Source organism: Peromyscus leucopus, chromosome 17 (assembly GCF_004664715.2).
Source record: "Peromyscus leucopus breed LL Stock chromosome 17, UCI_PerLeu_2.1, whole genome shotgun sequence".
NCBI classification, from domain to species: Eukaryota; Metazoa; Chordata; class Mammalia; order Rodentia; family Cricetidae; genus Peromyscus; species Peromyscus leucopus.
In genome coordinates this window covers 9,845,126-9,872,701 of record NC_051077.1, presented here as the reverse complement: position 1 = coordinate 9,872,701, position 27,576 = coordinate 9,845,126, and the positions used below count along the sequence as shown (strand labels likewise).

Here is a 27,576-nt window from a genome sequence, read left to right as displayed (position 1 = left end):
GCAAGTTCACTGGCAAGTATTTCCTACCCCTGTTGTTGCTAGGTGTGTATGTGCAGATTAACGCACTCAAGTCTCCAGGATATGTCTTCGGTAGGTGTGTGTGTGCAGATTAACACACTCAAGTCTCCAGGATATGTCTTCGGTAGGTGTGTGTGTGCTGGTTTACAACCACAGTTCCTAGCTCTATCTTAAGTAGGTATAAATGTACAGGCATACAGGCACACACACACACACACACACACACACAATTATGATGGCTAGTATTGCACACACACATTATGATGGCTAGTCAGCCTGACTACATCTGGAATTAGCTAAAACTACGCAGCCAGGAACCATGTAAAGAGCTTTCTGGATGAATCATTTGAGATAGGAAACTCACCCCCAAGTCTGGATTATTTTAGGTCAAAGACTCACCCTAGATCTAGGCCACACCTTCTGGTGGCAGCCTACACGAAACGATGTGAAAGGAGAAAGCTTTTACTTTTTTTTTTTTTTTTTTTTTGCTTGCTTGTCCTTGCCGTCACTGGCAAGTTCCTCTATCCTGCTCTGAGGCTTTCAGTACCTAGCACTGGAACCTACCTCTTTGGGATTCCAATGCAGACTGAAAGCCAGCTGAGACGTTCAATCTTGTGGACTGAACAACTACTGGATCCTTGAACTTTCTATCAGGAGATGTCATTGTTAGACTACATGGCCCGCAGCCTGTAAGCCACTCTAATAAATTCCAACTCGGGCGGTGCTGGAACACAGGAGTCATGTAAACATACGGGCTGGTGCTGCCACGTTGTGCTACTGGGACATGGCAGGAATGAAAACAGGCAGGTTCGTGCAACCACACAGTGGCTCTGGGACATGGCAGCTGTGTGAGCAGGCATATGGAGGCTGCTAAATGATACATGGTGGGTATGCAAAGTTATGTTCATTCTGCTATGAGACAGCCCTGGAATATTGTAGACATGAAAGCAGATGTGCCCAGGCCACCAGTTGGACACAGCTGAAGTACAAACAGGTTAGCCCCATACTGTCACTCAGTGGCACTAGACATAGAAGAGCTCCAGCCACCACATGGTGGCTCTGGGACACAGAAGATTTGTGAATTGATGTGGCCCAGCCACCCCTTGGTGGTCCTGAGACATGGCAAGCATATTAACAGACATGTTTTCTGTGGAACAATCCTTCCTACACTATGAATATGTGTATTACTCTCATTGGTTAATAAAAAGCTGACAGGCTGGTAGCTAGGCAGGAAGTTAGGAAGGAAAGCCAAACTGAGAATGATGGGAAGAAGGAGGGCAGAGTCAGGAGAGACACCAGCCAGCTGCTGAGTAAGTAGGACGGGTAAAAAACAAGGTAACAAGCCATGAGCCACATGCAAAACATAGATAGAAATACAGGTTAATTTAAGTCTAAGAGTAATCTAGTAACAAGTCAGAGCTATCAGCCGAGCATTTATAATTCATGTTCAGCCTCTGAGTCAGTTATTTGGGACCAGGTGGTTGGGACAGGAAACATCTGTTTACACATGTCCTCTAGGCCACCATGGGTTATTGCCCAGACATGAGACGTATGCGAACAGGCATGCCCAGGCCCCTCCGTGTGGTTCAGGGACTTGTCAAATGTGCAAGCAGGTGCCCAGGCCAGGAGATGGTGGCACTGTAATGTGGCAGGCCTGCCAGCAGGTGTGAACAGATGTTACCAGGCAAATAAAGCAAAAAGGCACGGCTAGGCTGGTAAGTGGTAGTGCTGGGACAGGCTCCCGGACAAGAGGGAACACTGCACCACCGTGTGGCAAACCTGGGACATGGCAGGCGTGTAAAGGGGCCCGGACAACGCCTGCCTGCCCTGGAATGTGATAGGCATGCGGAAAGGAGTGTTTAGGCTGCCCTTTGACAGCCCTGGGGCAGTGGGGAGGAGAGCTGACAGGTGTGCCCAGGCCACCAGCTAGCAATGCTGTGCGTGTGTATGTGTGCCACGCCCCAGCACGACGACGACGACCTCATACCTGCTGTGCCCCAGAACTGTCATGTGTTTCCTCACGTGCTATGGCCCCACTTCCCACAACACAATGTGGTTGGTGGTCTGGGCTCACCTCTTCACGCGGGGGGGGCCCAGGGGCTCGATAGGACAGTGCGTGCTAGGCTATTCACATGTCGGCTGTGACCCGGCACCACCCTGTGGCAGCACGGGCTCACTTGTTCACACCCATGCTCACTTGTTCACACCCATGCTGGGTCCCTGGTGACTCGGGTTCATCAGTCCTGAAGACGTACATACAAGTGTAACATACGGACTCAATGGTTATGTTTAGGAACACACACACACACACACACACACACACACACACACACATATGTGCACACATTAACAAATCGGTGAAAAAAGAAGCCATGAATTTGAATGAGAGCAGCGAGGGGCCTATGGGAAGGTTTGGAGGGAGGAAAAGTGGGAAATATTTAGTAAATTATAATCTCAGCTGGGCAGTGGTGACACATACCTTTAATCTCAGCACTTGGGGAGGTGGGTCTCTGAATCTGAGGCCAGCCTGGCCTATAGAGAGAGTTCCGGGACAGCCAGGTGTTTGGGTGGAAGCCCTACCAGCGCCATAGACCCAAGGAGTCTGGGATGTTTAGGTGGAAGTCTCACCTCAGCCCCCCCCTCCCCAGGCCTCGTCCCTGAGAAAGCCGGCCAAGCAGCAGCTCCCCCCCTCCCCGGGAGGGTATTTAAGGTTAGGTGTATAGACTTCCCCTCGTGGTTTCTGCTCTTCCCCTAGGACCACCCAGGAATGCTCTGCTCAGATTAAACCTGGACTTAATAATTTGGCCTGATCTGACTGATTACTTTGGTGGAGTTACTCATTATGGGGAATTTTTATTTATCACCAGGGATACACAGAAAAACTCCCATCTTGAAAAACAAAAATAAACTCTGTGTGTGTGTGTGTGTGTGTGTACACATACATACAGATGTAAAATATCTCAAAAATAAAACACCAACAAAATAGACTTCTCGCTCTAGCGTTAACAGAGAATCAGGAGATGGCGTCTGAAATCGACAAGGGAGGAGCCTATCTCCGCTGGCGTCTGAGGCTACTGCAGCAGCATGTTGAACCCATGTAACGGTTACCTGCTCTCCTGTAACTCCTCACCCAGCCTCTCTAAGGAAGCCTAATAAATTCCTTGGTCTAGCAAGCTGGCCTTGAGTAGAAACCTGACTTTCCTCTGTTACTGGTGTCCTGTGAGGGGTGAGTACATGTGTGTTCTCATCTCCCCAGGAGGAGCGAAGACAAAGCCTGGGACACCCAACCCATCCTCCTGTTCCACCATTTCTAGAATAAATCTCTAGTAGCTCGACAGAATAAAGGACGAGGAACTTGACAGATCCCTGGCAGGTAGACCAATAGGGAGAGAGGCTATAGATAGATAAGATGCCAAACTTCTAGCTTTTCCCTCATCCTCCTGACCTGGGACTCTTCCATCAGCCTCCTCCCCTTTCTAGATGACCAGTCCAGACTGCTGAGACATGGTCAAGGCTGGTCCTGAACATGTTTACCCAAGACTATGGGTGTCAGATCAAAATTGACCAGGATTCATGGGAATAAGAGAGCAGAGACCAACCAGGGGTGATGTATTCTCTCATTGGTGGCTTCCTGCTAGAGGGGAACTGTGGGGCTAGACTCTGTCCCCAGGATCTATGGGGGCATGGGTCAGGTTCACGGAGGAGAGTTCAAATTTGTCTGGAGTGCATTGTGTGATTGCCCACCTCAAGCTCTTGGAGAAACTTTGTGAGAGCAATTAACGAGACAGAGGCCTGTACTGAGTTAGATGAGACCACAGATCAGGGGCCCAGTTAGGAACCTAGCTAAGGTACCCATTGTCCTAATGTGGACCCACTGATGACAATGATTTGATCCAGGAAGAACTTCTTGGTAAAACACTTAAAGTAAGATGGGCATGGTGGCGCACACCTTTAATCCCAGCACTGCCCAGGGAGGCAGAGGCAGGCGGATCTCTGTGAGTTCAAGGCCAGCCTGGTCTACAAAGCGAGTTCCAGGACAGCCAGGTCTACACAGAGAAACTGTATCTTGGAAAAATCAAACCAAACCAAAAAAGACAAGGTAAATGAAGAGGCTAAGGATGACCAGGGGGAGGAGCCAGAGTGGGAGGGAGTCAAAAGCCCACCAGAAAGAGGAGGCTTGTCACTGAACTATCTTTGAGCTCTATATTGGACCATGTTGGATTTGCTAGTGCAGAAGCAGTATTGTTCCAGGAGGAAGGCACAAATCCCATTTGTGACAGCTAATTTTATGTCATTTTGACACAATCTACAGTCATTTGAGAAGACAGAACCTCGATTGAGAAAATGTTTCCATGAAAAGGGCTATACACAAGCCTATAGAGCATTTTCTTAATTAGTGATTGATGGAGAGGGCCCAGCCCATTGTGGGTGGTACCACACTGGGCCGATGGTCATGGGTTCTATAACAGGCTGAGCAAGCCAGTAAGCAGCACCCCTCCGCATGAGCTCCTGCCCATGGGGTGACAGACCTGACCATGTTGTTTTGGGGAGGATTGTGGAAGGACTTTGACCTATGGGCTAGAAAACCAGAGTGTTGAAAGTTCAGTGAGCTGTTCTGTAGGAGCTTGGGAGGTAGGAATGTTGAGAACAATGCTTGTGACATTTCAGAGGGAAGCAAAAACTCCTCGGGCCATTTGAGATAAGATTCTGTGCTTCTGGTTAGTTGGGGCTGAAGAATCCGCCGTGATTAACAAGATACTGGAACAACTAACGTGAAACCTTTTCTTTGCTGGGATAATGGGTGCTGGTCAGCTGGGGCTGAAGAATCAGCTGTCTACTTCCTGCATTCTACTGTGTAGATCCTATTTAGTGAAGGAGGCATGGGTCCTAACGTGGGGCTCGTATTCACCTGCAGCCAGCACTATTTGGGCTCAGTGAGTCATAAAAAAGAAGAGGAGGACCTGCAGGTGGGAGGGAACATGTTGGGAGGGTCCGGAAGCATCGGGAGAAGGGGGGAGTTATGATTGAGATACATTGTATATATGTACAAGACTGTCAAATAATAAATTAAAAACTCAATTGAAATGAAGAAGTGGGGCTTGGTTGGAGGGTCCTAAGTCGCTGGGACTACGCTGGGCTTCACTTCCAGCCTGCTCTGAGTGTGATCACTTCCTCCCAGAGGCCATTTTGCATTTGTGATGAAGCCTTTCCAAAGTCTGTACCATGTTGTATTAAATACATGTTTTTTCTTTATAACATTAGCCCGAGTCAGATATTTTGTTATGGTAAAGTGGACTAATTACACAGGATTCTGATGTTATCAGCTTTACAGCTAACAATTATATACCTCAAAGAAGCACGGTCACCTACTGAGAACCCTAAGAACTGTCCTACAGGCATTACTAATTCTCAGACATTCTTTTGTACCTCGAATGCTCTTTCTATACAAAAACATATTTCAGGTTAAAAGTAATTTCACATCTGTATTAGTCAAATCAGATATAATAATCAACAGGACAACTTTAATAAAAATTTTATTTAGCTATAATATATATCTTCAGCAGTTTAAATAAAAAATTTCTTCATGATGTTAAGTCAACTCTATGTTATTTTCTCTGAGAATATCCCTTTTTTCATTAAAATAACTTCTAAACCACTCTATGTGCTCGACTTTCTGTTTAACACTCAGATAAGGGTTTTTCGAAAGGCCATTAGTCACCAGCTCCATGAAGATGCGAATTGGTCCTTGCTTGGGGAAACCTTCGAGGTACTTATCCAAAAATATATGTTCATGGAACTCTGAGCCGTCATCATCAAAACCTGAGAAGTAGAATACACAGTAACGTAATTGTGAACGTAAAGCCTACATCATAAAATTAACACTGATGAAGTATCTATCCCAGCAGAGTTAGAAGCCTAGATTGTGAGATCAGAGCTGGTGTGACTGCGAGCATCAGTTTCGGCAGGCACAGAACGAGGACTGGGAGAACCCCCCGGGGCTGTGGTGGAGCCTGAATCGAAGCAGTGCCTGAGGTACAGACTCTCTTCCACCCGTAGAAGCAACCGGTGCTCACCAATACTGTCGGCATCTGAGGAAGCCACCGGGACAGCTATACAGTGCGTAAGTATTTAAAGGTAAAGTAAGACGTAAAGGAGATGTTCAAGCAGCCCAAGAGAAGAAGACACAAATGATAAATATAAAAATGAAAATAACCCAAGGGGCACAGTTCCATTCCAACAATTCAGTGAACTTCGCGGTTTTGTTTTGTTTTTCAGACAGCTCTTCCCCTAACCCAGTCGGTCCTGACACTCCTGCCTCCACACCCCCAATGCCAGCGTACAGCTGTGCGCCACCACTGCGGCTCAACGATGACTTTAAATGGAAATGATCCAACACACCCCAGCCATCTACTGGTACCGTGGACATAAACGCGGTCTAGGACTGGGGAGATGGCCTGCTGCCCAAGTCTGAAGACTTGAGTTCATCCTCAGAAGCCATGGAAGAAAGCCAGAGGCAACAGGGCAACTCTGGCCTCCCAGTGCAGCCCCTACTGGAAGTGGGAGGCAAGACAGACTGATGGACTCCCCTGGGTCAGCTGGCAGGACACACAGCTATAAGCTAGACAGACCTGTCTCAAAACATGGACGCTGAAGACTCACACCCAAAGTTGTCCTCGAACTTCCAAATGTGAGTCCTGTAGCTGAGGGTGCCCCTGACCTCCTGATTCTCCTGTCTCCACCTCCCAAATATGGGACTAAACGTGTGTGCTACCGTGCCCAGTTTACCGGGTCCTGGGCCTGCAGCCCAGGATTTCACGTGTACTAGGCAAGCGCTCTACTGACTGAACTACATCCATGGTTCCCATGATACATTTTGACATAAATTTTACTCCTTTACTTTACTATCAAATGTCTAGAATTAAATAAAACCCCAAACATCTTTAAAACAACAATTTAAAATAACACTGCTAGGTTTCTTCTCAGACACCACTGTTCTGAGGTCCACATACGTACCTCCCTACAGTCTAAAATGGACCCCTCCAGAGTAACCTCTGGTTGCTGCCTGTGAGGAGCTTCTGAAGTAACACCTACCGGCTTCGTTGTCAATTGGGAACTCCCACAGTTTCCCCTCTTTCGTCCACTGGATCATCTCCTCAAATCCATTCCCCAAAGGCTGCTCACTGACTCTGGCCAGCTGCTTAGCAAATTCTATCTCCCAGAGAGAAGGCGAGGCTTCTATATTAGAAAAAAAAGTTTAAGTACAGGAAAACATGAGTGTCTTATTATTTTTTTTTAATTCTTCCCTCATATATTACATCCTGACCACAGAATCTCTCCCCTATACCTCCCCTCTCCCCCAGATGCAACCCCCCACTCCATCTCCCCTCAGAAAAGAGCAGGCCTCGCAGGGACATCAACCACACTGTAAATGTCTTCTTAAGAACCTAACTCTTGGCCGGACAGCTCAGTGGGTAAGGCACAGGCCACCAGGCCTGACTACCCGAGTGTGATTCCCACGGACCTAATGTTAGAAGGCGCAAACAAACTCCTGAGGGCTGTCCCCGACCTCCACACTCAAACCACGTTCATACATCTAAACACAGAGACAAAACGAATTAACATGTAATGAAAATTCATTTTACAATGCTATCATCAATTCTCTATTGATACATATTTTCAGACCTTGGGATTCAGAATTAGTTTATAATAATGAAAGGCTCCCAGGAGCTACAACTGCAACAAGAATGGAAGACACGGGGTATAAGGATAAGAATGGCAAACCTCAGCCTTTACTGACACCATGCCAGGTTATTACTGCACCTCTACTAGAAAAAAAGAATCTGCACTTTAAGAATGGTTTTATGAGTCTGATGTTTTGGTTTTGATGTTTTTCTTAGAGAGAGGGCTGTCTGTGTAGAACCCTAGTCCTGCCTTAGTCTCCTGAGGGAATTACTGGTACGTCAGGCTGAATGTATGTAACATTTATGATTTTGATTTTCAAAGTCCCAGTCTGTCAAAATGAGTCACCAGTGATGACAATGTGATGACCCAGGACACAGAGCTTGAGACAGGAGAACCAGGAGTCTACGGTCATCCTCAGCTACAGAGAGGATGAGGCCAAACTGGACTAACCGTCCCCCTAAAAAATGTTTTTAAATGGAAAAAAAAATCAGTACTGAGAATGACAAAGGTGGTCATGATGGCGAATGTTTGGAATCACAACACTACGGACAAGGGTCGGGGTCTCTGCAAACACCATGGCCAGAAGAGTGTCCATTGGAGAGAGGCACTTCGACACAGCTCAGTAGCTGGTGTGGGTGCACAGTCTGACCTCACGTAGTTTATTTGAGGCATATTTAAGCAGAGCACAATTTGGAAAAATATTTCCCAGTGCTAATTAACTCAATCCTGTGCACACAATAAAGCTTAAGACATGACTACGTTGAGACTCTTTGTAAAGTACACGTGACAGCTTTCACAAAGATGGCTCTACAGACTGACTCCATGTGACATCTTCTATAACGGCAGGTTCTACAGACCGAGAAAAACAAGCTCACGGCAGAGTCTGAGGAAGGACCTGGTGTGGTCTAAACATAGATAGCAAACATCATCAGGCTACTAACCACCTCCACTCCCAGCCTTCAGAAGAGACATCGAGGCATGTCTAACATGCCTGGTTCCCTAGTGCTCACCTGTGAGCACAAGGACCTCGGGGCCTCCTACAGAGTTCAAGGTCCTTCTTGACTACCAGAGCCTGAGCTACAGGAGTCTGTGAGGAAACAGAAAAAGAAATACTAACGGATACTGAACACTCAGTCTGTGAGGAACTTTTCTAAACAGGCTAATTTAATCTTCACAATCGTCTCTTGAGTAAGGTAACACATGGCGGCTGGGTACCACCGTTTTCTACGCTTTAATCATTTACTTCCTTTGGAAACTTCCAACATCTTTCATGAGTCATACTTCCACCAGCCACTGCCAACGGTAAAATAAAATGGTATAGGCACTTTGGCAGGGCAATTTGAGTAAATTACAAATGTAAAAATAAGACTGTCCTCTCGCAGGAACTTTCCAGCTGCCTGCCCCACCTGGTGTGGAGACACAGGCAGGGTAACTGCGCTCCCCTCCTCAGTACCCCTTCATCTGATCACCCCAAAGCCCTGTGGGTGCCTGTCAGGAATGGCCACCACCTCCTGGCTTCTCGGTCCTTGGGAACTGTGCTGCTTGCCAGGGACTAACACTTCCTCGTCACCTCACCAACCTCTGGGTCTTACTATATCCCAGACTGGTTCTAGTGCAGTTAGGGTGTCTACTGATACCATAAAACACTATGACTCAAAGCAACTTGGGGAGAAAAGGGTTTATCCCATCTTCTAGATTGTAATCTAACATCCAGGGAAGGCAGGGGAGGAACTTGAGGCAGGAACTGACAGAACACTGCTTACTGGCTTGCTACTCATGGCCTGCTCAGTCTACCTTTTTTTTCAAATGATTTATTTTTATTTTATGTGCATTGGTGTTTGACCTGCATGTATGTCTGTGTGAGCGTGTTGGATCCTTTGGAACTGGAACTACAGACAGCTGTGAGTTGCCATGTGGTTGCTGAGAATTGAACTCAGGACCTCTGGAAGAGCAGCCAGTGCTCTTAACCGCTCAGCCATCTCTCCAATCCCTCGTCTACCTTTTTATACACCCTAGGACCAACTGCCCAGGAATGGCACAGTGGACTGGGCCCTCCTACATCAATCATTAAACAACAACAACAAAAATGTCCCACGGCTTGCTCACAGGATACTCTGGTAGGGACATTTTCTCAATTGACACCCCCTTTTTGCAAATTACTCTAGATTGCTGTCAAGTTGACAAAAAACTAACCAGGGTAGTTCCCCCCACCAGGGACCCTCCAGAGACCCAGGTAGGCTCCCCATGCTCCCCATATCAGCTCCCCTACATTCTGAGAGCCCTAAGCCAAGAAACACAACTCACCATTACCAGTAGATACCACCTAGGGTGAAGGATTCAAAGAAGTATTCTAAGCAAATGAACTAAGAGAAAAGCAGGCATAACTATTCTAATACTTGACAAAGTAAGACTTGAAACCAACTAGTCAGAATAGACATGTCATACTCATCAAAGGAAAAAAAATCTACCAGATTAGTATAATATTAAATATATGCTCACCAAATACAGGAGTACCCAATTTCATAAAAGAAAACACTGTTAGTTAAATCTAAAGCCACAGATTAATCCCAACACAGTGATAGTATGTGAGTTCAATACTCTCACCAATACATTGGTCATTCACACACATCACACACACACACACGCACACGCACACGCACACAAACTAAAACTAAAGAATATACACTCTTCTCAGCAGCAATTTTTTCAAATTAGATCATGTTTTTGTCCTAATATGTATTAGAATACAAAACAAATCTCAAAAACTACAGAAAATTGAAATTACATCCTGCATTCTTGTCTGATCATAATGGGATAAAGCCGTACTTGCAGAAATTACATTAACAGATGGGAGGGTAAACAATATGCTACTGAAAGATAATCAGTTCAAGGAAGAAATCAAAAAGGAAATTAAAGAATTCCTAGAATTGAATGATGAAGAAAACACACATAAAAAATATGGGAAATACTGAAGCCAGTCCTAAGAGAAATATAGAACTAAATACCTACATAAAAAATGTTGAGGTCTCAAATTAATAACTTAATGAAGCACCTGAAGGCATTGGAAAAACAATAACAATACCCCCCAAAAAATCAATGGGAGGTAATAATCAAAATCAGAACTGACTTTAATATTTCAGAAACAAAAAAAAAATACAAAGAATCAATGAAATGAAAAGTTTCGTTTTTTAAAAAAGATTGTCAAGCAGCCAAATTAACCAAAATGAAAAGAGAGTATTCAATTTAATAAATATATACACACTTTCCCCTAGTCTGGGTAGTAAGCTGCTCAAAAGCAGGAACCATACATTAGTTATCTTTATGTAAAAGCAGAGGATTATAATGTAAATGGTGGGTGAATAATACTTTCTAAACAAAAATAGCAGACAATCCATAGCTCTGGATTATTTTTCTGGTAGTACTGATCTCCTGAGATCCTACAAAAGGCAATATTTTAAGGGGGAAGCATGATCCAAATTAGCAGTATCAATAGTTTTATTCATAGGCAAGATACTAGGCCAATGGCAGGAAGAAGTATGAAGATGCAAATACCCAACTGTTACAATGAAAACACCAATGCCGTCTTTCAAAGACAGAATGCTTCTCCACTTGAGAAGTCTTGTTCTTAACAAACCTGGTTTGGGTGCTTCATCAGCAAACGCCTTAACGTCAAAAATTGAAAGTCTTTTCCCCTTGAATATACTTCTCCTAAGATAAAAACATTTAAAAAACACATCTTAGTAAGATATATTTATAAAATGTCAATAAAAACTGCTTAAGAAAAAAATGTACATGAAACCATCTATGTAGTAATTAAAGATAATCGCATTGACCCACATCAGACATTTTAGCTACATTGCCATGATTTTAGGACTCATAAGTAAAAACAGAACATATACCCTTGGATTTTTGCTTTACAACACAACAAATCAGCTAAGTTTAATTTTCAAAATACTCAACTGAAAGTTCTAGAAAACTTAGTGTTGTGGAACTCTATAAAAATCTGCAAAAACAGAAGCAATAAACTAAACATTTGTTTTTGAGGACAGAAGTCAGTGGAAAGTTCAATTATAAATTATAGTGGTAGAAAGAGGCATAGATAAAACATGCTATTCTATGAAGCAATCAATCTGCAATTTAAAAGTATTTCTTAACTTTCTTTACATAGCCATTTTTACAAACCGCTGAAATTAATGTCAGAGAGTTAATATGCAGCCCCTTCTGGGATACCTTAATTATGATGTCTGTCAACCTGCACAACCTACAATCACCTGGAAGAAAGCCTCAGTGAGGGATTGCCTACATCAAGCTGGGCTGGACCTGTCAGTGGGGGATGGCCTTAGCTGACTTGGTGGCATCATGCCCTAGGTAGAAGATCCTGGGCTTTGTAAGTACAGAGAGGGTCTGAGCACAGTAAACATGCATGTCTCCGTGCTCTAGACTGTGGATGGGATGTGATAGCTGCTCCAGGGTCCTGTTTTGACTTCCCTGCCACCAAGAGCTGTAAGCAAGAACCCTGAGCTACAATAAACCCTTTCTTTCCCCACTGCTCTTTATCAGGGTATTTGATTACAGCCACAGAAACAAACCCGGGCAGACTGCTCTACCGTCAGTTCACTTCTCTTCTCAACAGAAACACTTCTTTCGACTTACTATTTACTTGAACAAAACTACTAACAGATTAAAACACAGTTCATAAACTATAGGAATAGTTTTAAAAATAACTCTGAAATTTCTTTTCTCCATCAAACTACTTTACTAAAATAAAGTGGAAAAAGCTGCAAATTAAAAGAGCCTTCATCCATGCAAACGTTTTGCTCCAGGAGGTCCCTGTGTAGCTGTGAACACTGGCCTTCCTGGTCTGGAGTTCTGCATGCCGGCAACCCTAGCACTTGGGAGGCAGGGGCAGAAGGATCAAATTCCAAGCCACCCTAGCCACCTAGCTTACAGAGTGAGACCAGGACCCTAAAAACAAGGAATCAGGTCTTTCTGTCCAGAAGGGCCCTCAGGGCCTCCAGTTCTCTTCCCTACTAAACATCATTACTGAGCAGCAGGATAAGAGAGTACAGCAACTTCTGATACAGACAGATCACCTTGTCTGCGGGAATGTAAGACCAATTGGCTGGAGGGTGTGTGCATACTTGCCGAACAGCTAGTGCCCTTAAAGACTGATTCTAGTTTTCTCTGCAGCTGGCGGGCTGGTTAGACCTACTGCCATCTTCACTGACGTAGACTCACTCGGCAGGCACACCTTTGGGCAGTTTGTGAAGGCAGTTTTGGAGAGGTTAAAGGAGGCAAGCCCCATCCTGAATGTGGGTCTCATCGTCCCCCCGTGCTGGGGTCTAGGACTGAATACAGAGGGAAAAGGAGAGTGGGCTGAGCAGCAGTGACCATCTCTCTGCTTCCAGATGGTAGATACAAGATGACCTCCGCCGCATACTCCTGCTCACAGCTGGGGCCGCTCCCATGGCATGTCTCATCAATGAGAAAAGCACATGACATAGTTAAGTTTTCACTGTCACTTGGTGGGTGGGGAAACAGATTAACGGGAGCTGTAAAAGTTACTCAGTCAGAATTAGTCAATCATAGTGCCAAGCCTCTGGAGCGGCCCAGGGACACTCCAAAACCAGTGCTCCGTGACCCAGACCTCCGTCTCTGAACGAGTCCAGGCCTGGTTTTCTCAGGCTGCCCTAACGACTGTTCAGGTCCCACCAGGAGAACCTGGCATCTTGCACTGCTTCCCAATACCCTGTCAGCCTCTTAGACTCTGCATGGAGAAGCCTCTGTGTCCGCCCCTGACTGTCTAAAGTTCCTCTTGCACTGCTTTTGAAATCTGCATTTTCTGAGCCAGAGCACCTGGGGTGGTTGAATGGCGTCCATCCCCATGGGCTCAGGTATTTTAACACTTGATCCCACTTGGTGGCGCGGTTTGGGAACGTGGTATGGACAGCCTTACTAGAGGAAGTTCATCACTGTACCAACAGCCTGGCCCTACTTCCAACTCACGCTCTCTGCTTTGGACTTGCCATTGAAGATGTGACCCTTCAACTTCCTGTTCCGACTGCCATGTCTCTGCCACGGATAAGTTGTCTTGACCATGGTAGTTTACTGCAGCAGAAAACTAACTAATGCAGCCTCTCTGTGTGTCCCAGACTGGTTCACACTGAGGCTCTTCTGCTTCTCCTTCCCAAATGTTGGGATTACAAATATGTATCCCCAGCCTGGCTACCCCTAATTTTTTTTACATTTATTTTATTTATTTATTTTGTATGTGTATATAAGTGTGCATCTGTGTGTGTGTGTGTGTGTGTGTGTGTGTGTGTGTGTGTGTGTGTGTGTGTGTGTATGCCATTGCCCCGGTGCACATGTGGAGGTCAGAAACAACTTGTGAAAATCAGTTCTTTCTTTCTACCTTGTGGACTCTAGTAAGCTTTCTACTTCTTTCAAGATGTTAACGACACTAAGTCATTTCAGTAATTCAAACCACCCTCTAAAACGAATGCTAACCACTTGAACTTCTTGTATAAATGCTGACCAGCTTTTCAGATTCCCCACAAATCTCCCTAACACCTAGAAGAAGCTAAGTCAAGACTACTGAGAATCCATGAAACAGACACAGCACCGAGAACCCTTCGACTCTATGTCCTACAGCTGAAGGCAGCTTAGTGCTCACCAGTCCGCGCCAAATACACACCTTTCCCTGCAACCATCACTTTTTGAACTTAAAGAATACAAGTTTTATGTAATTATACAACTTCCAACTGCAAAATAACCATGTAAAGTATGCCTTGGTGTCTTAACAGTTTCAAATTAGCAAATTCAAATGACTACAAATAATTTACCACCTTAAGGTAATATGGGGACTTTTTATTATGATCTTTAAAATCTATATTTATGTATATGCATTTTGCATTTTCTTAGACAGTGTCTCACTCTGAAGACCAGGCTAGTCTCAATCTTAAGAGCTTCTTGCTTCCACCTCCCAAGTTAGGACTGTGGGTATGCACCAACATGTCTGCTCTTATTTTGGGGTCAGTCTCACTCTAGCCCGGGCTGAACTGGAACTCACTGTGAAATCCAGAGTGGCCTGAAACTCACGGTGCTCCTCCTGCCTCAGCCTCCCATGTGTGATTACAGATATAAGCCATCGTGCCTGGCCCATTTACTGATGAGTTATCTCTCTAAGGTATGAAGAAAGGGAACCATAACTAAACATGCAAAGGGCATATAAATGTTCAGTGTTAGAAACATTCAGCATGAAAAATAATGCTTCTTGTAAACTTATTTGTTCACAATTTGCTCAGCACCACTTATTCTAAATGGAAGGATTACTAAGCAGTGTGGGTGATGTGAGCCAAAACTCACTCTGGTTCATGGTATAAATAAATGTGGCATTGTTAAACCCAGGAACTTCCTCTCTAGGAAATGGCACAATAAATTCCCGTTCAGCCTGGGCATACCATATTTATACCCAATACTGCAAATTGCACTTGTTGGGGCACAGAGGTCCTTGTACTCACAGAGAAGCACGAGGAGAACCAGGAATGTTAATCACACAGGGGTGTCTCCTCAATGGAGGAGATAAAAATTAAATATCTGCATTCCACCCAGAAAGCTGAAGAGTGGATTTTGTTAATGACCTGGTGACCTTTTTGTTGTCTGTGGAGGCGGACCTCACCCATCTTTTACTATAGAGGCAGACCTCGCCTAGATTCCCCAGAATGATTATCCCAGACTCTTCCCTCCCGAGACGATTACCCATCCTTAGGGGAGATGTCACGAGTACTCTATGGCCTGCTGACCTCTATTCTATCAGTCAGAGATCACACTAGATTCTAGGCCCTTGAGCTCTAGAACCCACCCTCATGGTCACATGTACGGTGTAAAAGGGTCTCTATGCAGTCACACCTTAAGTTTTATTGTGCACCTGGGATTGCACTGATTGTTGCCTGGAAACTTTTCCCAAATTGTACAGTGTTTTGAATATGGTGACAATGAACCACTTGGGCTTAGATTCCCTGAAGTTCTTACCTCTTTGAGGATCACTGTCTGCAACGACACCTGTAGGACCCTCCACAGGAATTAATACGCATACATCAGTGATAACTTTCTGGTAATGAGTGTCAGTTGGAATTTCAGAGAAGATAGCTGTGTTGGCTAGTTTTATGTCAACAACCCAAGTTGGAAGAAAAACCTCAATTGAGAAAATGCCCTAAGTAGACTGGCCCATGGGCAAACCTGTGGTGCATTTTTTTAATTGATTGATGGGCAGGCCCAGTTCACTGGGCAGGTGGTCCTGGGTTGTATAACACAGCAAACTGAGGGGCAGGGGGACCACGCCAGTGAGAAGCCTTTTTCCATGGCCTCGGCTTCAGTTCTTGCCTCTAGGTTCCTGTCTGGAGTCACTGCCCTGCCTCTAAGTGATTCTGTTACCTGGAAGTGTAAGATGAAAGAAATCCTTTCCTTCCCAAGTTGCTATTATTGGTCATGGTATTTTATCACATCAATATAAACCCTAACTAGGTATCCACAGTGATTAGGGATCTATCAGTAATAATATGCAGAATAAATTAAGACTACAGTTAGAGTAAAAACAAACTATGCAAACAAAACCCAGTAGACGACAAAGCTTGAATACCTTTTTTTCCAGTCAACTGGTTTCTCCTGGTCAAGAGAACTGTCCATCTCTTCATCAAACTGAATCTGGTGCTCTGGTTTTGTACTAAGTCTCACGGAAGTGGGTTTGGCAATCTTCATATCTGATATTATGTGATGGAAACTGAAATAAAAAGGTCAAGTGCATTAGGACTCTTAGCTGCACTGGAGTAGCAAACTTTTCTTAAGAGGAGACATACCACTTAATCCTTATTCCACTTTTATGCCCCAACAAGAGCATAAAGATTTATGAGTAAAGTCACATACTTCTACTCATGTGACATAGGCATTAAGATGTATGTCTCCAATTTTGTAAATATATGCTTAAAAAATCTTTATGTGAAAGATGAAAATGTCAGTTACAAAAATTATTAATATCCAGAGAAACGGACAGGAAAATACAAACAAGTATACTTGTACCTCTCACCTCCACTGACAGTTACATTAACACTGAAAACGAGCTCTATTGCTGTCATGTATATGTAGAAGGGTTCAGGTGACGGTTAGGGATGTGTTTACTCTTTGATCCTCTAGAGACAAATGCCCTCTGTGTGCTCACTGAGAACAGATTCATGTCACCCCCAAAGGGAAGCAGTGCCACTATTTATGACAGTAAATAGGCATTAAGTAGGAAAACTTGCCATAAATTTACAGAGGGAAAAAGGATACATTGATTGGATTGAAGAAATGCTCAGCAGTTAAGAGCACTTGCTGCTCTTAAGACCAGGATTCTTTGGTTTCCAGAACCCACATGGCAACTCAAACCTCCTACAACTCCAGTTCCAAGGGCCAACACCTCTTCTGACTCGGCAGGCTCCTGCATGCATATGGTGCAGATACATACACTTAGACACATACACATAAAATAGTTTTTAAAAGGAAAAGAATATGCTGAAAAGCTCTGCTCAAACATAAGGAAAAGGGGAGAGAATGTGTTTGAATTACACTGTGAGCAAAACTAGCAGACTGTTCAATCGAGAAAAACTGATTTTCTCAGGGAACTATCTTACTCAATCGCCTATTTTATTTTTCATTTTAAATAACACTACTGATTTTATCATTTCTATTGCAGGGGCAAAAAACTTTGTCATGGCCTAAAAGAAAAGTTTAGCCATCCACTTTAAGAGAGCTGGCCCAGCAGTTAGAAGTACTTGCTCTGAGGAGGTGAATGTTTGAAAATGTCTTGTTATGTGGGGTGGGTATGTGTGTAGACATGAGCATGCATGCAGAGGTCAGCAGACAGTCTGTGGACTGAGTTCTCTCCTTCAGTCATGAGGACCTGGGGATATACGGCCATGAGACTTGGCAGGAAGTCATCTGTCTCGCTGGCCCGTGAGGTGGATTTTCCACGTAAAGCAGGTGTGTGCCAGTCACCAGCCACCGTGAGACCTAAGCGTCACCGACGTGGCATCTGACCGCTCACCTAATCCTGCGTTTCTCTTTGTCTTTCTGAGCCCTCGACTCTTCCTCATGTTGCTGAAGCTGCTTGAGCAGGTCGGACTTGGTTGTCTGCTTGTCAAAAGGTAGAGACTCTGCAACAGCGGACGCAGCTGCCACCAACTCAGGACTCAGGAACTCATTTCTAACAAGAAAACGAAACGCGGAAGGAAAACCGCAATTAGTACATCACTAGTTCGGTGAAAAGTCAAACACCGTGGGGAGGAGAACTCATTAAAGAAAGGATTCGAACTTCTCGTAAAAGCAAGAATTCTCAACTATTCCACACTGTTTTCTTGGGGGCTTTGTTGTTTGTTTGTTTTGAGATTGGGTCTCATTAGGTTGGTCTGTAACTCACAATCGCCTACCTCAGCCACAGAACTGCTAGGATTACATATACTTACACACACACACACACACACACACACACACACACACACACACCACATACGCTAAAAAAATCCTGCTTTAGACACTGGCAATACATGAACTTTGAAACAGTGTACTCTAAGTTAATTAATACTTGCTGACACACACCCATGGGCAACTATGCATGGTGGTTCACACCTATAATCCCTGTATCCAGAAGCTACGGCAAGAGTATCCAAGTCCAGAGCCAGGCCTGGCTATGTGGGGTGATCCTGTCTTGAGGGCTAGGAAGACAGTTCAGTCAGGGAAGTGCTTGCCATGCAACTCTGAGAACCGGACTTCCATCCCCAGAAAAAGCTGGGTGTGGACCAGCAATTTCACTTAGTATTTGGAAAGCATTTGCCATGCAAGCTTAATGGTCTGAGTTGGATCCTCAGGTACAGATCCCCCACCCCCACCCCACGCCCCACCCAGCAGTTCTGTGAGTTTAAAAATAAAGCAAATCCGCATACATCAACGTGAACTGATGGCAGTCATTCACCTAATTCCAATGCTAGGTCATTAAAGAAAATACATCGTCCCTCTGCTTACATGCTCTTGAGACATTTGTCCTTGGTATCAGCCACCAGTCTGTGACAATGCCAAAGCAAACTAAAAGCTCATGTAGCTATGTCTGCTAGTAGCCCCAGCTAAAGTTTCAGCTGATAGTGACTGAGCAAACTTCAGATGATTTCAGAAATTTCCACGGCCTCCCACTGAGGCCTGCCTCAGGTATCTTCTTCTCTGTGAGTATAAAAACAGTTATTTTATGGGAGTGTGTTTCAGGGTCATCTATAATGCAGCCACGGTAGCCATCTTAGTGAGCTCTGATACATGACAGGAAAGGAGGAAGGGAGCAGGGAAGACCGGTCACGTATGGAGTGATTATTACAGTGTATCACGAGGCACACACTAGGACTAACTCACATTTGCAGACACTGGATTCTAAGAGAGAGAGAGATGGGAGAGAGGAGGGAGGAACTGGTTGGGCGCAGGCCTGTAATCTCAGCTACTCAGGAGGCTGAAGCAGGAGGACCACAAGTGCTTGCTGTATGTGAGCTACAAAGTGAGTCCAAGGCTAGCCGGGTAACTTAGTGAGACACCATCTCAAAATAAAATGTAAGAAAGTGGTTGGGATACGTCCGGTGTCTGAGTGGTTAAATAAAATTATTACAAGAAACTTTTCTTCAAACTCAAAACAAATGTATCCTATTCACCAATCTTGCCCACAGCCTCCTTCTTGGACCAACATCAGAGGGTTCCAAGATATCTTTTATATCTACCACATCACTGCTGCATAGTCAGTATTTCTGATTTCGGTTCCTTCTGATAGAACACTAGTTAAGTATGATGCACATGCCTATCATTCAGGAGGCAGAGACAGGAGTCCAGGAGACAAAAGTTATCTCTTGCTACAAAGTGAGTTTGGGACCAGCGTGGGCTACATGAAACATTTTCTCAAAAATACCCCCAAAATTATTAAAATAAAAACAATTATAATTTATTATTTTCTAATGCAGAAAAACAGAGGCCAGGGAGATGGTTCAACAGGTAGATGTGCTTGATGAACTAGCCCAATGACCTGAACCCAGCAAAAAGGTTGTATGCAACCGCATACACCTGCAATCCCAGCATTCCGCGGGCCAGTGAGAGGAGACAGTAGAACCAACCCAAAGCTTTCATACACAGCACAGAGGCAGAAATAGGGAAGACCTACCTTAGAAACATGGTGGAAGGAGAGAACCAACTCTAAAACCAACTGTCTCCTGACCTCCGCATTCTTAGGAAGACATGTAGCATTCCTGCACTGTTTTACTTACACACACACACACACACACACACACACAGGTAACATTTTTTAATGTACTCACTATGGTGATCTAGATATAAAATAAAGAACAATCAGACAAACATAAACCAAGAGATATATAACATGGAGGTCTAATACTGATAAATAAATTTCATTTACTCAATTATTGAAAAAAAAAAAAGCAAATGAATGAAAACATAACCATGAACAAAGGCTGATGGCTCCAGCTGATCAGCCTCTGAATAGTGAACAGTTGATTGCTTGATCAGTTGGAGCATCTAGCAGTGGACAAGTCTGTGCTCATTGCATGAGTTGGCTGTCTGAACTGAACTTATGCAGGACACTTGACTTAGTCTGGAGAAGGATGACCTCCTGGACTGAGTCTACAAGTTGATCACAGTCTCGGGGAGACTGTCTGAGAGGGGAATGGAGGGTGGGCTAGGGTAAGGGAGGGTGGGAGGGGGAGAATAGGAACCATGCTGATATGTAAACTGAATGACATTGTAAAATAAAAAATATATATCACAAAAAAAAAAAAATAAATAAAAAAGTAGAGTAAAACCTTTAAAGGACTTACGAGGCAATCTACATTCTCCGGCTTATCTTGTCATATCTAATTGAAAACTTTTTTAATATCCTTATTGTAGGAGTATCCCCAAAACAATGTAACTATTCCCACCCTCGTGTTGCCCACCAGAACTTGATGGTAAGACCCTACTGCTATACAACTGGGCCACAGGACATGGAGAAATCAAGCTGTACTGACCAAGGCGCTTCCTCCATGATGACTAGCATTCACAGTACTGGAAGATGCTATGCAGGCTGCTTGCGGAAAATAATCAACGAGGAGATCCGTCTGTGAACCCGTAGGCTGCAATAATAACCAGTGTGGTGCAACAGAGGAGTAACCAACTGCTTTCTGATTGGCTGAAGGCCTGGTCCACGGGACCTGGTCCACTCATGCCTGATGCTGTAAATATGGCCGAGGACCCACGGTTGGGGAGCTTATAGGCCCTAAGGGTGAACTTAGTCCTATCATTTTGCTAAATGGACATAGCATCAAACTGCCCTCTAGATTTGTATCTTTATACCCATAGACTAGTGCAGCTCTCACACTGCATCAGAGAGGTTTCTTTAGGAAGTGGCAGGAGGTTAACATAGAAACAACTGGTCCAAGGAAACCATCTACGGACTGAGCAGCCATATACTGCACATCTCCGTCACCACCCTCCACTAATAAAGCTTGGGGCCACTGAGGGGTGGGTGAAAAGATTGTCAAGAGCAGAGGTCACAAGGACCAGAGTGACAACAGCATCTTCTGAACAAGGCAGGACCACTGCACTCATCAAGTCACGGCAGCTGTGGGTGCCTGCAACATCAAGGCAGCCAACACTCTAGCATGGAGAGGCTCGTGAGCCTTTACCTCTAAGTGAGAAGCTACTAACAGCTGCTGGCTGCCGGAGGAGGAAGTCAGTTTTCCAGGGGGGTCACCCTTGGTACAGGGACCATGCTCCGTGGACTGCTTCACACCCACCAGTCTACAGGCAGCAAAGACTGGACTCGGTGGGTTAGTTAAAAAAAGAGAGAGGACATGAATTTAGGAGGGGATGGGGAATAAGGATGGATCTAGAAGGTGTTAGGAAAAGGACTAGGAGACAAATACATTATATATATATTTGAAATTCTCAGAGTCAATAAAGATAATCACATTAAAATTACCTTACCGAACGCCGGGCGACGGTGGCGCATACCTTTAATTCCAGCACTCAGGAGGCAGAGCCAGGCGGATTTCTTTGAGTTTGAGGCCAGCCTGGGCTACAGAGCGAGATCCAGGAAAGGCACCAAAATTACACAGAGAAACCCTGTCTTGAAAAAGCAAAAAAAAAAAAAAAAAAATTTAATAAGTAAATAAAATTACCTTACTGAACCTTTCAAAGGGTTTGTCTCATTTCAGTGATTTATTTAAATTGCACATTTATAATAAGTCATAAACACATCAAGGTTTTTTTCTGAGACAGGGTTTCTCTGTAGCTTTGGAGCGTATCCTATCCTAGAACTCGCTCTGTAGACCAGGCTGGCCTCGAACTCACAGAGATTCGCCTGGCTCTGCCTCCCGAGTGCTGGGATTAAAGGCGTGTGCCACCACTGCCAGGCCAAGATTTTTTTTAAAACCACTCTTACTTGTTGCTGTTTTTGAGACAATGTTTCCCTGTGTAGCCCATGCTGGTCTAATACAAACCTGCAGTCTATGGTCCAGCCTGAGGGCTGGGAGTACAGATGTGTGCCTTGCCAAAGTGTAACCCAGGATGAGTACTTATAGATGTATGTGTATTTTTTTTAATTATTATTTTCCTGAGATAAAGTCTCCTATGTAACCCAGGCTGGCCTCAAATTCACATTCTGTTTCTTGCTCCCCAATGCTGGGATTATAGTCATATGCCACCATACCTGGCTACAAATATCTGCTTCTCTCTCTCTCTCTCTCTCTCTCTCTCTCTCTCTCTCTCTCTCTCTCTCTCTCTCACACACACACACACACACACACACACACACACACACACACACACAAGTAACTATTAGAGAGGGACCCTGTACTTCTGCTGCTTTGTTAGTTCAATGTCTCGAGTGCTATACTTTAATAGACTACTTACTATAAGAAAAGGCTTATTGGAACACCACAGATTAGTCTCCAAGAACGTTCAAATCGGAATTACTTACCTCTTCTCTGGAGGATCTTCTGGAGCTCTGCGATGCCTGCTAACTATAGCCTCCAGACTGTGGGAAGGTTTCCTGCCACGAGGCTTTGTTGTTTGTACATTGACTGTGCTCAGTTCAACTTTCATGTCCTTAATAATGTCTAGCAGGTCTTTCTTTGAAGTCTCCTCTCCTTTGTCTTGGCTCTCTGCTGCCTTCTGGGAAATTTCATTAGCTGGAACAGACTGGCTATCTTTCTTGCTATAGATCAAGCTGCCGGTGCCAAAATGTCTTTGGATATGATTTTCTGTCCTAGAATAACATATGAAGGAATAATAGAAAAGTATAATGCAAAAGTAAGAAGTAGTAACTGAAAAAAGAAAACAAACCTGCTTTTACATTGAAAAGAATTTCAATTTAAGTCCTTCCCATTTTCGTTTGCTTTCTATTATTATGAACAACCATAATGGAAGCAATTTATCATGTGTTAGTATATACTCTGGGCATCACTTGTACAACAAGACTTGTGTACAATTTTCATACCCACATCAACTCCAAAGGTCAGTATTAGCCTCCTCTTACAGGGAAGGAAACTAAAAACCACAGAAGCAACCACGCAGGGTGCGTTAGTTACTTTCCTGTGGCTAAGCTAGAACACCGTGACTAAAAGGAATTAAAGGAAAAAGGAGCTTATGTGGCCTTCTGATTCCAGAGAGAACAGCCCATGGCAGAAAGAGGCGTGGCAGAAAGAGGCGGTACTTGCCAGCAGGCTGCAGGAGACCGAGAGACCACACCCTCAACTGCCACACAAAGCAGACAGCAAACTGGAAGTGGCACAGGGCTTTTCACCTCTCAAACCCACCCCCAGTGACACACTGCCTCCAGCAAGGCCACACCCCCTAAACCTCCCCAAACAGTGCAGCCAACTGGGGACCAAGTCTTCAAATATCTGAGCCTGATTCCATACTACTATATGCTGCTCCCTGGCCCCTACAGGCTCATGGCCGATAATGGAAAATATATTTCGCCAAATTGTAAAAGTACCAGTAGTCTTTCACACTGTTTAAAAGTCCAAAGTCTCATTTGCAATTCAAGATAATCTCTTAATTGTAACCTCCTATTAAAATCAAAAAGCAAATTGCATACTTCCTACATATAATGGCACAGAAAATGCATTATTATTCTGAAAGAGAGGAATGGGGTATAGTGAGGAAATACTTGACCAAAGCAAGACTGGAACGCAGCAGGCAAACACCAATCCTGTAGCTCCATGTTTGAAGCTACATGTCAAAAGATGTAGATGGCTCCTCCCACCCAGCTTTGCTGCCTGAAACATACATCTCTCTCTTGGACTGGTTCCACAATGTTTACAGCTTTCTCTGGCAGATATCTGACAGGTTTGGCATCTCCAAAACCTTGGGGTTTCCTATGCAACTCTGCCTGCACTTTCATAGCATCACCTAATGGCTCGTTGGGTCTCCCCTGCCACAAGATGCCCAGCCTCAGAGGAACCACAGAGAAAGAATCCACACCCCCTTCTTGACCCTAAAGCCAGCATCACGTGGGCAACAGTGACAAATTCAGTTACCAGATTGGGATGCGCCCCAGCTAGCCAGAACTGTATTAGTAGCAGCTTTTGCTGTGACTTTCAAGGCAGAGAAAACTCTTTTAGGCTCTTCTCCAAGTTGAGAGCTTGGGGGGGGGGGGGGTCTTGCCCTTAGGGCTCCCTTTCCTTATATAGCCTTCCCAGAGTATAGCAACCATTTCCACAATGGTACTAATAACTCCATAACAACCAAGTCTCTTCTGAGCCTGTGCCTTGGCTGTAACACAAAGCTTCCCTGGGGCCCTTTGTCTCTCCAAACTGTACATTTGTATGTCTTTCTGTCCCACTTACCCTTTTGCACTGTGGACTTGAATAAGTTTATCAATAATAACCATACCATAAACTCAACATTATACTGTCTTGAAATTTTCAAAGAAATTGGTCCGTTACTTTAAAAATTAAGCCTCAGGCAAGTTCTTAGAACAGGAGTAGACAGCAGCCAGATTCTTTGCCAAAATATCACAAGAATGGTCTCTGGACCAGCTGCCAGTATTGTTCCCCTGACTCTATAGCCAGGCCTATACAGTCACACTGCACTCAGCATTACTATCTTCCAGGCGCCTATCAGAATGGCCCTTTATACATGACCTGCAGCAGTTAACCTCTGTTTTCTAGTCCACAGTTCCAAAGCCTTCCACATTCTTCCAAAACAGGTTCTTCACAGCAAGAACCCACTGAATTCTGTAGTAGATGTTTTTCTGTGGCCAAAGGCAACTTACAGAACTTTACTGTGCTTATGGTTCCAGAGAGATTGGACAGAGAGGCGTAGCAGCAAGCAGCAGGCAGAGTGACAGCAAAAAGCTGAAAGCCCACATCTTCAGTGGCAAGCAGGGAGAGCCAACCGGAAGTCGGTGAGGACTTTTGACCTCAAAGCCCACCCCTAATGATATATTTCCTTCAGCAAGGCTCCATCACCTAAACCTCAAATAGCACCACCAACTGGGAACAAAGTCTATTAGTTATTTCTCTCATGCTGTGATAAACACTACGACCTTTCTCATAGAAGGAAGGGTTTATTTGGCTTAAGGTTCTAGGGGGATAAGAGTCTGTCACAGTGGGGACACATGGCAGCAAATACCATGCACAGAGGCAGGAGCAGCTTAGAGGTCATGTCTAGAGCTGCAAACAGGAAGCAGAGAACTAACTGGGAATGGGTGTGGCTTCGGAAACCTCAAAGCTGTCTCTAGTAACAAAGCCAGACAGTGCCACCAACTAGGGACCAAGTATTCAAACATCTGAGACTACAGGAGACATTCTCACTCAGACTGCTACACAGGGTTCCCTAGCTTAGAGGTCCTTAAGGCCCAAGCCGCATTGCTATGCCATAAATGTGCACAGCTGAGACACCAATCACCTAGCTCTCCCAAACTCCAAAACTATATAATTTGCTTATGAAAAATGCCCGAGGCTACCTCATCAGTCACTTGAGAGTCACTTTGGGGTGAAAAAGAAGTTACAAAGGTAATACTGTCATGACCAATACACAGAACGCTCATAATATCAATATGGCACAATTCATATTAGGAAAATCCTCTGATGATTATTATTATTTTAAGTCTGAAAGTTAATGTAGAAGGCACTTTAACAGACAAATGAAAAATCAGGTTACCACAATGTTTCTTTCCAAGAGGGCTGTGATACTTCAAAAAAAAAAATAATAACGTGTATTATAGAACTTCCCGTAATTTGCTGGGGATGTGAGTAGTAGATCTTTTGTCTAGCAAGAAAGAAACCCCGAATTCAATTTCCAGCATCAAATCAAAAACCCCACATCGTTCACTTCAGAGACTTGATTTTACAGTTTTCATTAGAAATCTTGGGAAGCATAGAATGAAAGAAAACGACCTCTCTTTTGGAGCCCGTACGAAGATTTGCGGCAGCAAGCAAGATGAGGGAGGGGCAGGCGTGCAGCAGAAAGTCCCCAGGACAGGAGACTAGACCGGCTGTCACAGCGGTTTGCCACACCCGCCGGGACCCTGGGCCAGCGGCCGCGTCTTTGTACGATTTCTCTTTGCCCACATTTACAACAACCGCTTCAAGAGCCTAAGGTTTCTGTACCAACCCCAGGCGGCCGGAGAAGCGAGGACTGCGCGTGAAAGAGAGGGGAAGGGCAGTCCTGGAAGACCGGCGGGGCCAATGACGCTGGGACGCCTTACCTGCCAGCTCCGGACCGAGCCACGTGCAGCACACTCACAGCCACCGCGACGTCCCGGTTTCCAGAGGACAAAGGAAGGCCCGAGAAGGGGCGAGGGCGTATAAACGCCGGGATTCTGCGGAGCATGGCGTGAAAATACACTCAAGCAAGAGCACAACCGGAAGCACAAACTCAAGCAAGGGCAGAACCGACCAAGTGCATCCCTCCGCCAAAAATCTCCCCCGAGACGGTTTCCGCCTGCACTCTTCTTCGCCTATAGAATTCCGGCTAGCAACAGGGGCCTGTAATTGTGTTCCGGTGTCTTTGGCTGCCTGGCTCCCGCTGTTTTCTGGCTTGCTCTTCAGATTCTGGTGTCTGGGTGAAGTTCACATCAAGGTTCCGAAAGACTACAGGTCAGAGAGTGAATGGGGTGATCAATTGAACAAAAACTGATTGAAGCAATAGAGACCTGACGGTACAGCCTGTCCCTCCCTCCTATGAGTGATGGAGTGAGCCTGCAGCGCTTTAAAAAAAAAAAAAAAGAAAGAAAAAAGAAACTTCAGGTCAAAGTCTGGGCTAGGTGTTTTCAAGTTCTTCCTTTGCCTCTTTTCCAATAAATTGAAAATAAGGGATCTCGCAGAATTTGCAAAATAATGAAGTTGATTTTATTTGAAGTCAAGTGATAGTGCAAATTAAACAGGTATGTACTGTCACGATTGACAGGATCACATGAGTGAAGATTCTAAGGGATAAGGAGTGTTGCTGGAATCTTCTTTTTTATGGGGACTGTGGATAAGAACTAGAAAGAAGCTGCGTCTGCAGAGGCTGACTGGCTGATTAGAACTGGGGTACTTCTGAGAGATGGGGATGTTGAGGGTCCAGAAAATAATTTAATTACCTTATTTTGGGCTAGTTCTAGCCCCACTCCCACCCCCAGTATCCATTCCTTGCCACCTCTGTGGTGGAAATAACCTTTAGAATCTACTAACTTAGTAGACCACCAGCTTCTACCAATCCAAAAGCTCAGAATAGCATCTTGGTTTCTCCCATCTTGCTGTACCTTCCTCTCTGATGTATCCACCAATGTATTTTAACCTTGTCTTACATAACTTTCTTTGTTCTGTAAAACTA

At 44.6% G+C, this 27,576-nt stretch overlaps 1 protein-coding gene across 1 annotated transcript; it reads right to left on the bottom strand.

Moving 5' to 3' along the window:
* Positions 1 to 5,535: 5,535 nt before the first annotated feature.
* Positions 5,536 to 26,705, bottom strand: Mrps31 (mitochondrial ribosomal protein S31). The gene is made up of 7 exons (XM_028860932.1): positions 26,468 to 26,705; positions 22,730 to 23,017; positions 17,780 to 17,938; positions 16,340 to 16,480; positions 11,336 to 11,409; positions 7,111 to 7,254; positions 5,536 to 5,838 (listed from the first exon to the last, which is right to left on the bottom strand). Exons 1-7 carry the CDS (start codon positions 26,590 to 26,592, stop codon positions 5,609 to 5,611), a joined length of 1,161 nt encoding a protein of 386 aa, XP_028716765.1. The 5' UTR covers positions 26,593 to 26,705; the 3' UTR covers positions 5,536 to 5,608.
* Between the last annotated feature and the right edge of the window lie 871 nt (positions 26,706 to 27,576).

Bases quoted from the DNA above. Each gene is read 5' to 3' on its own strand.
- Mrps31 (XM_028860932.1), bottom strand. From the start codon at position 26,592: ATGCTCCGCAGAATCCCGGCGTTTATACGCCCTCGCCCCTTCTCGGGC. The intron at 16,481-17,779 runs GTGAGCGGTCAG...TTTTTATTTCAG, and splicing joins AAAGAGAAACGCAGGATTAG to TTTCCATCACATAATATCAG. The intron at 11,410-16,339 runs GTATTCAAGCTT...TTTTTATCTTAG, and splicing joins CCAGTTGACTGGAAAAAAAG to GAGAAGTATATTCAAGGGGA.